At 37.8% G+C, this 14,569-nt stretch overlaps 1 protein-coding gene across 1 annotated transcript; it reads right to left on the bottom strand.

The window, feature by feature from the left end:
- Positions 1-414: 414 nt before the first annotated feature.
- Positions 415-3,102, bottom strand: LOC110562194 (regenerating islet-derived protein 3-beta-like). Its single transcript, XM_021658899.2, has 6 exons — positions 3,058-3,102; positions 2,693-2,773; positions 2,075-2,193; positions 1,758-1,895; positions 950-1,076; positions 415-691 (listed from the first exon to the last, which is right to left on the bottom strand). The coding sequence occupies exons 2-6, from the start codon at positions 2,766-2,768 to the stop codon at positions 624-626; spliced, it is 528 nt and encodes a 175-aa protein (XP_021514574.1). The 5' UTR covers positions 2,769-2,773; positions 3,058-3,102; the 3' UTR covers positions 415-623.
- Positions 3,103-14,569: the final 11,467 nt, after the last annotated feature.

Consider the following 14,569-nt stretch of genomic DNA (forward strand, 5'->3'; position numbering starts at 1 on the left):
GATGATCTGAAGTTGGAAAGAGGAAAAAGCGTGATCAGAATATATTGTATTAAAAAATTAATTTAAAATATGTTGCAAAGGCCCAGCAAGATGGCTTAGAAAGTAAAATTTCTCTTTCTCAAGATTGATGAACATATTTGATTTGCCATAATTGTCAGAGAACTTACTAAAAAATAGCTGGAATGAGTGGAACCCATTTGCAAATTCAGTACTCAAATGGAAAGATGGAAAGCAAAGAAAATAAAACAATTTCTCTGACACTTGTTAGTTTACTGTGCAGCAGAAATAAAAAAGAAAAGAACCTGTTTCAACAAATCAAGGCAAGAGTTGATTCCCAAAAGTTACCCTCTGATCTCCATATTCACATGGATAACAACACAGGCAATATTAATATTTTAAATGGAACACAAAAACTCAAAGTGTGACTGAAGTTTAATTATTGTTTTCCAAGACTTGAGGGCACAACCTGTGCCAAAGTGATAAAGGGAAAATCTGAAAAGAGCAGGTGAGAGCTCTGATGTGGACTGTGGATAGCACAGGCACTTCCTGAGTAAATCTTCATATCCGTCCCTTGTCCATGACGGGCTTCTGGACAAATTTGGGCTGTTTGTATCTGGATAAACCTAATCCTTGAATTTGCAGACATAGGGCAGCTTCATGTCACATATATTATCTCTCCATTTCAAAAATCCTGGGAAGAGAAAAGGGGTTCATTAATTAAGAACCATGGATCTTGGGAACATAATGAAAAAATGCCTCAGTTTGTAGCCTTGATTTGAAAAACATTCCCTCCTGATCCTCAATGGTATAAGCTAGGGTGAAGGAGATACCCAAGAAGCCAAAAAAGAAGAAAGAGAACAAGAACATATTCCATTTGCTAGCTCTGAGGTACCCAGGGACAGAGAAGAGGGGCATGCATTTAGGCAAGGGCAGTTTTTTTTTTCCTTACCAGAAGCTCTGGACAAGCTGCCACAGAAACCACGGTCCAAGCAGTTGGATGGGTTCCTTTCCCAGTTAAAGTAATTCATCACATCATTGTTACTCCATTCCCATCCGCCTCCATTGGGTTCTTCACCCTGAGGAGGAGGTATCCACATGAAAGGAAGGATCCTGAAAGCTCTGCATCTGTGTCACTTTCAATGAAACCCTGGATCCTCTATCAACATCCCTGAACTCGGTTGATCATACTCAGCTTTCAAGAGCATACCAATAGAAATCATAGCTGTTCACTTCTATTTATAAACCCAGAAACTACTGATGAAATTAGGACCCACTGAAATGTATTTAAAATATAAATGTTGGTAAATTAACAATTTCCTCTAAAATGGAATTGGAATGTTTATTTTATAAAGAGAAAATTTATATTTTAGGGAGAAAATTTAGAGATATAATTTATAATTTAGAGAGAAAATTTCTATTCTGTTTCTTTTTTAATTAAATTTTTATTCTTAGATGTTAATTATAGTTTAGTCACTTTGCATCCCAGCTGTAGCCCTTCCCTCACTGTTTCTTGACAATACTGTGTGCTCCCAATTCCTCTTGTAGACGTCTGTAAAAGTCAATAACAGGCACATGAACTAAATCTGAAGCCTAGGACCCTAGTAGAACTCAGCTCTAAACGGTTCCTGATGGTTTCCCTGCTCTCAGTGCTATGCAGTGTCTGATCTCTATGTCTTTTAGGGTTCTTTCAGGGGAGGCCCAGAGTGTGCCTGCATGATAATAGCACTTGAGATGAAGTGGAGAATAGTGAATCGTACCAGGGTGGGGTCATGGAGCCCAATCCAGATATATTGGTAGGTGTTCCCTGTGCTCTTCACCAGGGAGGAGACAAAGGAAGCTTCAGCTCCACTGAGCACAGACACCAGGTGTCCCGAAGGTCTCTTCTGGCAGGCCAGCTGTGGAAGGAGAAAATGAAAGGGAGCTTTAGACATTACTGGATAATGGCAAGGCAGAGGCATGTGAGGGGACAGGTTATCTTAAAAGTCAAGTATTCATCTCAGACACAGTGAACTAGGAGGAGAGGAAACCGATATTTCCCCATGACCACATGCACTTTCTCATGCCCAGCACTCACTTCTGCATCGAACCAGGACTGTGGTATCCGAAACAAAGTATAGCAGTAGGAACCATAAGCCCGGGAGCCTGCAGGACAACTAAGGCGTGGGGACGGAATTTCCTTCAGGGAGTCTTCACCTGGGGGGAGAGCGGTGAGATAAATAGATCAATAAGATGAAATAAAAGGTGGGGTTTAAGTGGTAGGTCAAATAGGGTATGTTTTTGGCCTTTGATACAGCTTTTATAGTAAACAGATGCAGTCAATGGTTTCAGTCTCATTTTTCTCTCTTCCTATATATTAATCCATGACTCTACCAACTCTGCGCAGATAGGCTTAACTTGAGTTGTTCACCCTCCTTCTCTCACACAGTTCGTTATTAGACATCACATTTCCCCTTTTCAACTTATCAACATAAAAGATAGCATCCTGGCAAAATGAGAAATCTTGTCATTACATTGGTTACACCCACTATGATGCCTTCCACAACCGAAGACCTGGAGGAAGGCAGGATGGGGGAGCAGCTACAGGCAGTTCTCTTGTGTGGATGTTCCTCATAATAACCACATGGTACTTTCCTATGCTCTGTGACTCTGAACACTCACGGGCAACTCAGTGGGAAAGGCAGAAAGGTCTCACCTTGCACCTGAGAAAGGAGCATCAGGCCGCAGAGCAGCCTCCAAGACGTGCTGACTAGCGCCGTGCGAGGAAGCATCTTGTCTGTGAAGGAAGAACAACCAGTGTCACTCCAGGTAGTGTGGTTAGAGAGGACGTGTAGGGAGAACCATCCCTCCTTCTTTGCCTAGTTCTCTCGAAGTGCTAATAGCGCCCTATGTTTCTCCTGTGATCCAGGAATTAAGGGGATATCCATGTTCAGTCTGTCCCCGGAAAGCTTCCTATGTAGCCTGGGCTGAGTGACAGTGCTCTGAGAACAGTAATATCTTCTCCTGTGTGTGAAGGGGGAGCCCGTGTCTGTCTCTCAGCATCTTTCAGCTCTCACTTACCTGCCTTGCAGAGAGCAATCTGGATGGTTTGTCAAGGCAGAGATGACTGTGTTTTTATAACAAAATTTGAGGGAGGGGCATGAAAGTGAGTAACTGGAAGGCTTATCCAGGTTAGCCTTGTGGGTAGTGCTTGGCAGAGGTTCAAAGATGTTTCCAGAAAAAGCGGGAGACTTCCTGGCAAAAACTGAGAATTATCATAAATATTACCTCCTTCCTGTTATCATCCCTGCTTTTCCCTCAAGTGAAGTTTGAACCTTCCACACCCTCTTTCAGCTCTTCTGTTCTGGGAAAAACAAGCAAACAACAGCAGCATTGGGACATAACTTATGCTGTACTTGTAGTTTATAAAGTACCAATTCTCGGTCAGTTCAGGAAAATAAGACTGCTACTTAAAAAAAATAAATGTAAGAATGCACTTAGAATAAATTTGCACCATCTCACTTGTATAGGGATTTCTTTATATTCTTCTGGAAGTCGAACAAATTAGAATGAACCGAGTGGATTGGGAATTATAGGTGTAAATGGATTGATTGTAAAGGATAAATTTATACTAAAAGAAGAAATGGTGACTTTAAATATGCTGATAAAACTTCATATCATTATGTAAAGCCAGCTTTTAGGTCAACATTCTTGTACAAAACTTAAGAAAAACCACCTGAACAAATGTACCCTGCACACACTTCTCTGAGGTTAGGAATAAGTCTCCGTTCCTTGTATCCTAACCTGGCAATTAGTCACCTTGAGAAATCATCCTCAGACTGAGCTCTCACAGTTACAGCGATCTTATAGACCCTTGTAAATTCTTTTGTATGTCTACTCTTCATTTCATACTAAATGTTTATTTTCTGTAACATGTTTATGTCTAAGTGTCTATGACTCTGGGATGTCTGTATTTATTTATGGTACCAAGAAATAATCTAGTGGCATAGCTTTGATTAAGTCAAGGCCATCAGTCTTTGTCCTTCTTTTATACTTATAAGTAGAAATTAGCCATTGGCAATCTGGTCCTGTGGCACAGGTCTGAAATCCAAACTACTCAGGAAGCATGGCAGAATTATTGCAAGTGTAAGGCTTGGCTAGTCTAAAAAATAAGTTCAAGGTCAATCTGGGCATCTTATTAAGAGCAGAAAGTACAAAGAGGTCTGTAGACATAAGCTTGTAGTAGATCATCTACCTACCACATGCAATGCCTTGGGTTCCATGTACAGTAACACACACACACACACACACACACACACACACAAGATGTCATATTTTTAAAAAAATCTTGACTTTAATTAACAGAAAATTAATTGAAGTAAATGCCAACCCTTCTGTATAAATGTTTTATAACTAACTGGAAAATCTGCAAACAGAAGTATAATAATTGCTTTCTAGAAAAGAAAGAAAAAAATCCTAACTGTAACACTGATGTAACTAGCTGTTTTGTATAAGGTACGTGCTTCTTACATGCAAAGCAAGTTGACAAATGTCAATTGTTCTCCAATGAACAATTAATTAGCGTATATTAAAACTGACCAATGCAAATTAGTAAATAAATACGTTTACAAATGTTTGATAAGTATGTGGCAACTACTTTGGAGGGAAAGAATAATGAAAATAGATTTTATGTTAAACCATGGAGACTCCTCAGCAACCTCCAGAAGGTGAGAAGCCCTTTAGTGCAAAAGGCTTCATTTCCCCAGAGAATGAATCTAAGGAGAGTAAGCAATATAGAATTCTTAACACATGAAGTTCATTCATAGACCATTGTTGACTCCTGATTTAAAAAAGAGGTTATGTCAGAGGCAGTCCCTCTTCCCATTACTATGTAACCCACTTGGACACTACACTGCCATGGACTACATCTGTGCAGGGGAGAGCAGCCGTACCAGGCCACGGAAGATGACAATGCAGTCATTCCTGATGTGATCTTATAGACTAAGATCAGAAAGAAGGAGAGGAGGACCTCCCCTATCATTGGACTTGGGGAGGGGCATGCGTGAAGAAGGGGGAGGGAGGGTGGAACCGGGAGGGGAAGAGGGAGGGGCTTATGGGGGGATACAAAGTGAATAAACTGTAATTGATTAAAAAAAAAGTCAAAGAGGAAATTTATGAGATCAGTGGATCCAGTCTCCTCTCTTTCAACATTAGAGCATTCCCATCATTCATTTCACTTTCTCTTGTCCTATAATCACCCAAAGCTTGTATTACTTCTTAATGGAAACACTATACTTAATCTTGATTGAAAGTAGGAAAAAAAATTGTATCTTCTTCATGTGTTTTCAAAATGTTTCTTATAATAGTTGTCCCTGGACCTATGACACTCATCTTCACGAACCCTGGAGAGCTTCGACTTTTCTTGTGGGAGATAGCTGATAAAAAGGAATTCTGCAAAGCTTTGCCACATAAAGACTTTATTTCTCTTTTGTAAATAATATTTTAGTCAATAAAATTTAATTTTTTATTTGTTTCGCCTGCAAGCACATTTCCTGGGTCACTCCATTCAATTTTCTTTTTGAATGCCTTGATTATTGTATTCTTCTATATGTAAGTTATTCCCAAAATAGTTGACTTCTTTCAGGACTTTTCAATCTGCCTTTGGTAATCTATATATTGATTAATATATATCTAAATTTAGCTTGTGTTATTAATCATGCTTGGTTTCTCTGGTTTATTGGATCTTCCTAGTCTGTTGTCATTAGGGAAACTTCATAAAATCTTGTCTATTCTGACATTTCGTCTACCCCTTTCTCCTCTCTTTTTATGTTTAATTCACAGTTTTTGCACATGCTGTACCACTTTTTTTCATCACATTATCACTTTCTGTTTTTAAGTGAGATGATGTTATTAAATTCATAAGGTCACTGACTCTTCACAGAATGTGTGCAGTTGACTTGTGAAATAGTTGTTCATTTTATTTTTATCTTGCGTTTGATTTATAGAACTGCAGTTTGCTTCTTCCCTAGAGCTCACATCTCTCTACGTATATTGTAGATTTCTTAACCATGGTATATTTTTATTACATTCTTTACTAAGTATTGTACCAGTTACTTTTCCCTTCACTGCCAAATGAAGGAGACAGTTCTTGGCTCTTCATCTTTAGAACTTGCTAGTTTCTTGTAAGCAAAACTATCATTCCATGACATTATTCTTGTCTGCCAAGCAGTATAGATTACAGGCATTTTCCACTCTTAATGATGATCCACATTATAGACTTAGGGATATCTAAAATTGCCTTTAATTGTTCCAAATGAATATTTTGGAATTGCCATGAATTGTTCCAAATATTGGAGTTTGTGTCAAGCAGTTTCTGCAATTATCAAATAGATTATTTGCTTGGACACTTTAATACTTCAATTAACCAAAATAAAATCTAATGGGTTGAATATTACTCAGATACAACACTAACTATATGTCTAATTCACATTTTGCAAAAACCTCCTTCCTAGGTAGATTGGAAATAAAAGAAGAAAATGACTTTTCACAGAAGGGGCAATGTCTTCGACACCTCACAAAAGAGTCTTCCATGAGCTTGTTTCACAGTCCACACAGTACGAAGGTAAGCTCATATCATTAGTCTCCCATGAGCTTGTTTCACAGTCCACACAGTACGAAGGTAAGCTCATATCATTAGGCATTTTTCTTACACCTAAGCAGAGCTAGAGAGTACTTTTCAGTTCACAATTAAGCTCCTCTATAGAACTTTACTATAAAAAATACAACATAAAAGCACAGAGTAGGAATTTAAATGATTATTGTTGCTCTCTGGGATCTCAAGCTACCACAAACATAGAGAAGAAATAACAGCATGGAGAAAAGGAGGATATGAAAATGCAGAATGAGGATCAAATTTGTGAGCCTTCTTACTTGATCATTTATTACAAGCTTATTGAAAACTTTTGTTTACGACCACTCATACTTTCAAATATCTCAAGCTCCACTTTAGAAATCCTAGAGAGAAAACACAAATTATTTGAGGGAGGTAGATCTTGTGAACCCAGTAAGCCTGTTTCTCCGACTCTGACATAGGTCCTTCACAGTACACAAAATAAGCAGACAGACAGAAAGAAGATAAAACAAGACAACAAGGAATTTCATAGTTTTTGTTTGTTTGTTTTGTTTTGTTTTGTTTTTTAATTTCCAGTGCTAAGATCTAGAACTGGGGCAGAAAAAAAATGGAAAAACACAACTCACAGATAGTTCCTGCTTCTTGCCTGAGACTTTTGACAGACTCCTGCAATAAGCATGGTCTGGGGCAATAGAAGGATTCCTCTCTGGTTGGTGTAACTCAATATATAGGAGTTAAAACCTTTCCATCTGTCTCCATTGGTTCTTGGCCCTTAGAGGATGGAGCCATCAGAAGAGAATTGCCTTTAGGCCCTATGTTGATGGTGTCATTAGCTGGAAAACTGGGTTCTCTCCTTTACCTTCACAGAAGTTAGTTTGCTCAACCACATGCTTCTAAGAACCTTTAATCAGCTAGTCTCTCTGAATTACTCACTCCCATTGGGAAATCCCAGAAAAGTTGCTATAAGTACTTGGAAGCCATTGAAATTTATGTTTCATCCTAAACAGTATATAGTTTAAATATGTGGTATTCTTTATACCTGCAAAAGTAATATCTAATGCCTAAAGAGAAATTATAGATATTATCTTCATATGGAGTTCACTGGGAACCCTAACTACCTCCATTGAATTTTGTCTAAAGACGAGAAACAGTGGGCCCTTTCTTTTAGTGAAGTTCTTACCCAGGCTTGGAGCTCAGTGTTCTCTGAGGTTCTTCGCTGGGAGGCAGGAAAAGTGTGTCTGAGCAGCAAAGCACTTGAGAAGAGGTAGAGAGGATGGAATTGCACCAGGATAATATCATGGAAATTCATTCAGATGTGTTTAAATCATGTACTTAGTCACATGATTCTTCACCATGGAAGACAGACTAGAAATCTTTTCTCAATTCAGCAGAGACAGAATATGTCCTAAGGGCTTCTCCTGAAAGGTATGCACTGTAGGGAACAGAAAATGATGGTGACTTCTTATGGCAAATGAAAGGGCAAAGAAAGGGAAGGGGTCACATGACAAAAATGGGGTGTTCATGTGGATTCCCAATTAAGCACAAAAACTAAAGAACCCTTTTCTCTGTGATTAACAAATACTTTCAACAATTGTGAGCCTACCCACCTACCCTCCAGATACACTTTCTCAATCTCAACATCTGCAGCAAACTAAGATTTTACTGTTCTAAGCAAACCATAACAGTGAGAGCCCTAGGCCATGAGCACACTGGGGCAGCTGATGTATGGAGAAGGAAGTTCCTTCTCAGTGCCTCCACGTAGGGTGGGAGAAGATAAACGTGGGGATGATCTAATAGAAAGTGGACATCAGGTGGAGATGTAAGTTTGGAAAACAATTATGGGGATTATCTTTAGTAGTCATGTATAAAATTGTGACCGTCTTTCATTATTTCTCTCTCAAATATTCTTATTTATTAAATAGGCCTACTTTATGTGGAAGTCTTTATTTTACACTTCTCTATTCTACCTCGTTCTAGAGCTGAAAGTTGCTACACTGGACTTCTCATTTCACCTCTTTCACACTGTGTCACTTCAACCCACCCACTGATATAAATTAGAAGTTTCTGATGATTGTCTACTATGCTACTTCACATTGTCAGTGGACCTGGAGGAAGGCAGGATGATAGAACTGAAGGCAGTTTTCTTGTGTAGAACATTATTATTACCACATAAGAGTTTCAAAAACTTTCCTCTGCTTCTTGGCTCTGAACATACTCAAGGAGCCCAGTGACCCCAACAGAGAAACCTAACCTTGCCCCTGAAATAAGAGTCAGGAGATGAATTAAAAACATGCTGGGAAAAATCTTAGGATGCATGGGATGAGGAGCCATTCAGAGGCACTAAAAGAAACGTGATCGTAGAGAAGACATCCAAACACCCAGTGCCTTTTGCCTATTGCCTGAGTTTATCTCTTCCCTCTTGGTTTCTAATTCCTTTTAATTTTCCTAGTGTAAGTAGTGTATTTACACTCTCTGTTTCTACTGAGAAATCCTATGTCAGCAGCTGTTGAGTAGCAAACTATTCATGTTCTCTGTTAATGACATTGCTTGTATCTTTTACTATCAAGCTAGAGCCTCTGCTAAGACTTTTATTTTATTTATCTCTTACTAATCTGTCAGCTGTCATCTAGAGTAGTTTGCAGTGCCAAAAAGTAGAGATTTCGTAAGACTATCTGAGGAAAGGGCACTTATGTGAATGACAGGAATGCATATGATAATGTAGGGTTTGCTGTTGTTTCTGCTTCTCCTCTCAGGGTATCCAGGTCCACTGCACACAGAGCAGGACTGGAGGGAATGAAGCTTGGCCAGGATGAGTGGGTACAGGCAGGATGTTAGTTGGCTAGGAGAGTGCATGGGCAAAGAACACATGTCCTGGAACAGCCTTGCAGAACTGATTTGTTTGTTTGGGGGAGGGGGTGTTTATGGCTCTAGGGAGGTTTCCAGGATCTCAGGGGCAAGGGTTGAATGGCTCTGTACAGCTAGATATAACAGGTGTGTTGGGAGACAGTTCATCTGCATAATCAGGGCCTGAGGCCTAGGATAGGAGGGACCTTAAGAGGTCAAACAAGGCGTGAAGCCTGATAATTGTCAAGGTAATAAATTCTTATTAGGGCTTGTAGTGGGGCAGCTGACCTTCTGGCACCAGGTTGAGTAGGGGTAGGGAGCCAATTCCTGCCATCCTCATCTGAGGTATCTGGAGGTGAAGTGCTCCTTGACACTTCCTCCATAATCCTGGGCCATTAAGGTCCCACAATAGTTTCGAGAAATATTCCACTACCTTTGGGGTTGGTTTCTTAGAAATATTTCCTCTTTCTAATTAGCATATCAGCTTTTTCTTCAAGTTCCTTGAGGATTTTTCCCTTAGCTCCTTCCTTATTGTCTGTCTGTGATACCAAGTTCAAAGCTCATGCCAAAATAAATTGCTTCGAAAATTACTCAAGAACTTACATTTACTTTAGCTACTGTGAGTATATAAATTCTGTGTCTTAAGTATTGTTGAAGAAAAGAATTAAAAATAGTAGCAACATTTAAGGTTATATTAGGACCTAAGGTTTAGAACAAACATGATGAGTCAACTATACTGTCTCTGACAAATAATGTAAAAGTGGTAGGTAAAGAGGCAACCAATGAACCTAACACTTAAGGGTGCTACAATGAAATAATACAGATGAGAGGAGCAATGAATAGAGAACAACAAGATATCAGAGCCAGCATCATATAAAGTCAACGTAATACGTCATTGCTTATAAAACACGCTTCTACTTTAGCAAGACATAGTGCTTTTAGGCTTTTCTTGAGCTCTCTTGTAAAATGGTTTTCTTGAATTAAAACCATTTCTACCTCATTTTCATAGGGAAAATAGCCAGATTTATGTAGATGTGCTTAAAATGAAGGAGGTTTATTTTGATTTTTGGTGAAGCTGGAAATATCTACAGAATTTTGCTGTTATTGTTACTGAAGCTTGTGATCAGCTATAGGAATCTGTAGTGAGGTTATAAAGGCAAGCTTGTACTTTATGCACTCAAGTCACAAATGTCCATGGAACCTCTTCAAGTAATCTAATAATAAGCATAGATATTGTCCATGGAACCTCTTCAAGTAATCTAATAATAAGCATAGATATCATATTCTTTTCCTAAAGGATGAATGGATTATTTTATGAAATATATACAGAACTATGTAAGTAAAAAGCCAGTACTGTCATGAGCTTACAAAAGACTTAGTATACAAATTTTAACATTTAAAAGTATCAGGAGATAGACTTCAGTGGATGATCTAAAGGTAGATGAAGGGAAATGGGGAAGATATGATTATTTCATTATAGAGATGCATTAAATTCTCAGAAAATAAAAAGATAAAAAAATACTTACAGGGCTAGAGATGCAGACCAGCACTTAAAAGTTTGAGCTGATCTTGCAAAGGAGCACAGTGTGCTTCCTCGAATCCAGTAACAACAGCTCCAACAGATCTGATGATCTTTTCAGCCTCCACACATTACAAACACGGACACACACACACACACACACACACACACACACACACACACACACCCCTAAAAACAGTAAGAAGAAATTGTGAAAATTTTCCACAATCATGATTTTTCCTAATTATCTGAACATTCCTAACTTTTGTATATTAAAATACTAGTTTTGGAAGAAGGGAATACTAGTGAACAAGTGAACCAAGTATGAAGTACAACCCAAACTCTTGAAAAGCTCAGGATCACTGAGGAAAGAAACTATTTACGATAAAAAGAACCTAAACTGTTGGTATGGTGAGAGGTCATTCAGCAAACTGCTTGCCTTACAGGCATGAAGATCCAGAGTTCATCACCAGAACCTACATTTGAAACCAAAAGTCAGAGTGAGAGCCCAGTAATAGGAAAGGGAAAACAGTGACAAGTGGATCCCTGTGGTTCTCAGCTCAGCCTACATAAAGAGGACCTATCAAACAAACAAACAAACAAACAAGGGTGACGTTGGCAGAGCTCTTCAGAGAAACACCATAGGCTCTTCTTTGGCCATTTCATGCACATGTAGGCACACACAGACAACCAAAAGAGACTTCAAAGAAATGTGAAAACAAAATCTAATTAAACAAACAAACAAACAAACAAAAATCTTGCTGAGTTTTAGTTAATAAAGTGTCCTCTAGAAAGCAACTGAGCAACTGTGGATATGTACTAGTATATGGCTATGAGAAAATTTAAATTATCTCTATTGTGATTAATATTATAGGAAAGTAGAGTTAACAAAATTGCTCAGTGGGTAGAAGCACTTGCTAGTGTGCCTGAGTGCCTCAGTTGCATCTTTGAGACTCACATGATAGGGAGATAACTGACCACCCTAAGGTGTTCTCCAATTCATGCAAACACTCTCACAACACACACACACACACACACACACACACACACACGCACACTCACACGCACATGCACATTCATGCACGCATATACACACCTTTCCATTTCCGCTATTCATATACATACATATGTATATATGTAGAGAATTTCTTGTACTATTGATTTGTATCATTAAAATACTATCTCATACTTATTTTAAATATCTTGTATTTATGATATTTAGGGTAAAATAAGATATGTTTAGCTTTCAAATACCTCAAGGCAAAAGAAATAGAGTTAGGCTGAGAAGAGAGAAATAAAATAGATACCTTAAAATTAAAAAAAAAAAAAACTAAAAAGAGATAAGAGCATCCATACTTGCTTTCTACTTTACTACATGTTTAAAATTTTTCCATGAGAAAATTCTAATTTAATATACAAGCTAGTATTTAATTATAACACATGTAGCTTTCTCACCATTATGATAAATAAAAAATCAAACAGAATATTTAATATGTTGAATATATAATAATATAAATATACCAGAAATTATAAATGTAAATAAAACAACATGCACAGTTGATTCTCCTTCTGACATTGTATTCTCATCCTTCTTTGAGAGCTCGTTATATCAGTCATACATAATCTTAAATAACACATGAAATAAAAAAAAAAACTACTCAAATTTTGCCTTCAATTGAGGTAATATAACATCTTTAATAAAACTATGGGGCGTAATGTCGGCAGCATAACGTCTTTGTTTCTAGCTTACTAGCTAGACATGAGAAGTTGCTCAATTTCTATGCTTACTGAGGTGGCCTTGAGATATTTACAGTTCATTTCTTGGCAAGGATGGAATTTTTATTCTTGGAATGACCTAAGCTAGATTTTAATGTTTCCTCTGTAAAAGGATAAGAGATTCCCTTTGTAAATTTTATCTGCCTTCTCTGCTGTGTCAAATAATATTTGGATGGCTACATGTAAATATATTTAGCATATGAGTGGGAAATGATCCCTTTATCAAGAGCCCTGTATCATTGTTCCAAGCATGACATATGTGGAGAGTTACAGGAAGATGTTGGATAGGGCTCCACGTCAAATGTAGCCTTGAGCTGGCTTATTGAACATAGGCCGGGGAAACACACTGCCTTGATAGACAGTAATCATATGTCCAGGGTGTTACTTTAGTCCTTTCATCTTATTGTAAGACGATCAGAAAAAAGTGACAGAGAGATAATGAGGCTGCATGCTCTTTGTAAAATGAGGCAGAGTGACAGGTTTCAAAATCTCTGAGGCCAAGAAGCAAAGCTATTAAAGAACTGGAATGCTGACATGGATTACTGGAATTGGAGCAGTCACAGGCAAATACTGAACTGTGCCTCTTATGACCTGTGCCATTATTAAGGCCAATAAAGTTATTATCAGAAAACTGTGTCAATTTCATTTGATTTCCAACTCAAACACTGAACTTGGAACAAGTCCGTATTATATATCATATTAGTTGTAATGGCAGAAAATGACTCCAATTAAATATTTTATAAAGGCTACTGCTCATTGTTAATTTTTATTTCAGGGAGAACTAGATATAATATCAAACACTCATCATTCAAGAAAACCAAAAGTTATGTTTCAGTCTCATTATTGTCATAATACTTTAACAGCTTGCTCAAGACAGCCTAACTCTGTATTTCTAAAAATGATTTAATGTACTTTTGGTACAAGATAAAAACAAGAAAATTAAATACTTCCTTGGCCATACTGCTTTTCTTTTTATTGTGAATTATTCTATGATGCACAATCTAGAGTTAGAAGTGACTGAATATTGTCATCATCTTTGATATTCGCCACATTCCATGGTGGGGGATTAAACAAAAACTCACACATGCTAGGCAAGCACTTAAGTACTAAGATAAATACCCAGCCATTCTGTACTGTTTACCTTTGTACTGAAGACTTTTAGCACGATCTTAGGTTGGCCAAAAATTTGTGAATCCCTTGCCTCCTGCCTCAGTGTCTTCAGTTCAGGACTCATGAGCTTTTGTCACTAGGCCCATATTTTCTCAAGTGAAATAAACAAGAATAAAACAGGAAGAAATTAAAATAAAAGACAATAGCAGTCCATCCTTTTTAAATTGAAAGTAGACTTTCCTCTGTTTTTCCTTATTGAAAATAGATTTCTTTTCATATGACATTTTTTTATTATGCTTTCCTCTCCCCAATTGCTCCAAGATCCTTCTCTTCTCCCATCCCATCCAAATACATATCCTTTCTGACTCTCATCAGAAAATTGGCATCCAGTAATAATAAAACAAGGGTAGATAAACAAAACCAGGAAAACTGCAACATGGCAAAACAAACAAAGGCAAAAAAAAAGGCCACAGGAACAGCACACGAAACACAGATGCAAAGACACACCTTCATCATAAGGGAGCCCCATAAAATCACAAAGCAAGAATACATAATATATGCACAAAGGACAGGTAAAGTCTAAAAAATAAATAGATAGATAGATAGATAGATAGATAGATAGATAGATAGATAGATAGATAGATAGATAGATAGATCTTGACAAGTCATTATGAGACAAAGAAGCTCTAACAATGCCACTGAGTTTCTTGTGT

This window comes from Meriones unguiculatus, chromosome 5 (genome assembly GCF_030254825.1).
Source record: "Meriones unguiculatus strain TT.TT164.6M chromosome 5, Bangor_MerUng_6.1, whole genome shotgun sequence".
In the NCBI taxonomy this organism is placed as follows: Eukaryota; Metazoa; Chordata; class Mammalia; order Rodentia; family Muridae; genus Meriones; species Meriones unguiculatus.

Excerpts from the sequence above, each read along its gene's own strand:
- LOC110562194 (XM_021658899.2), bottom strand. The coding sequence starts at position 2,768 with ATGCTTCCTCGCACGGCGCTAGTCAGCACGTCTTGGAGGCTGCTCTGC. Across the intron at positions 1,077-1,757 it reads GGCTCCATGACCCCACCCTG|GGTGAAGAACCCAATGGAGG; the intron begins GTACGATTCACT and ends CCTCCTCCTCAG. Across the intron at positions 692-949 it reads CAGCTTGTCCAGAGCTTCTG|GATTTTTGAAATGGAGAGAT; the intron begins GTAAGGAAAAAA and ends TTCTCTTCCCAG.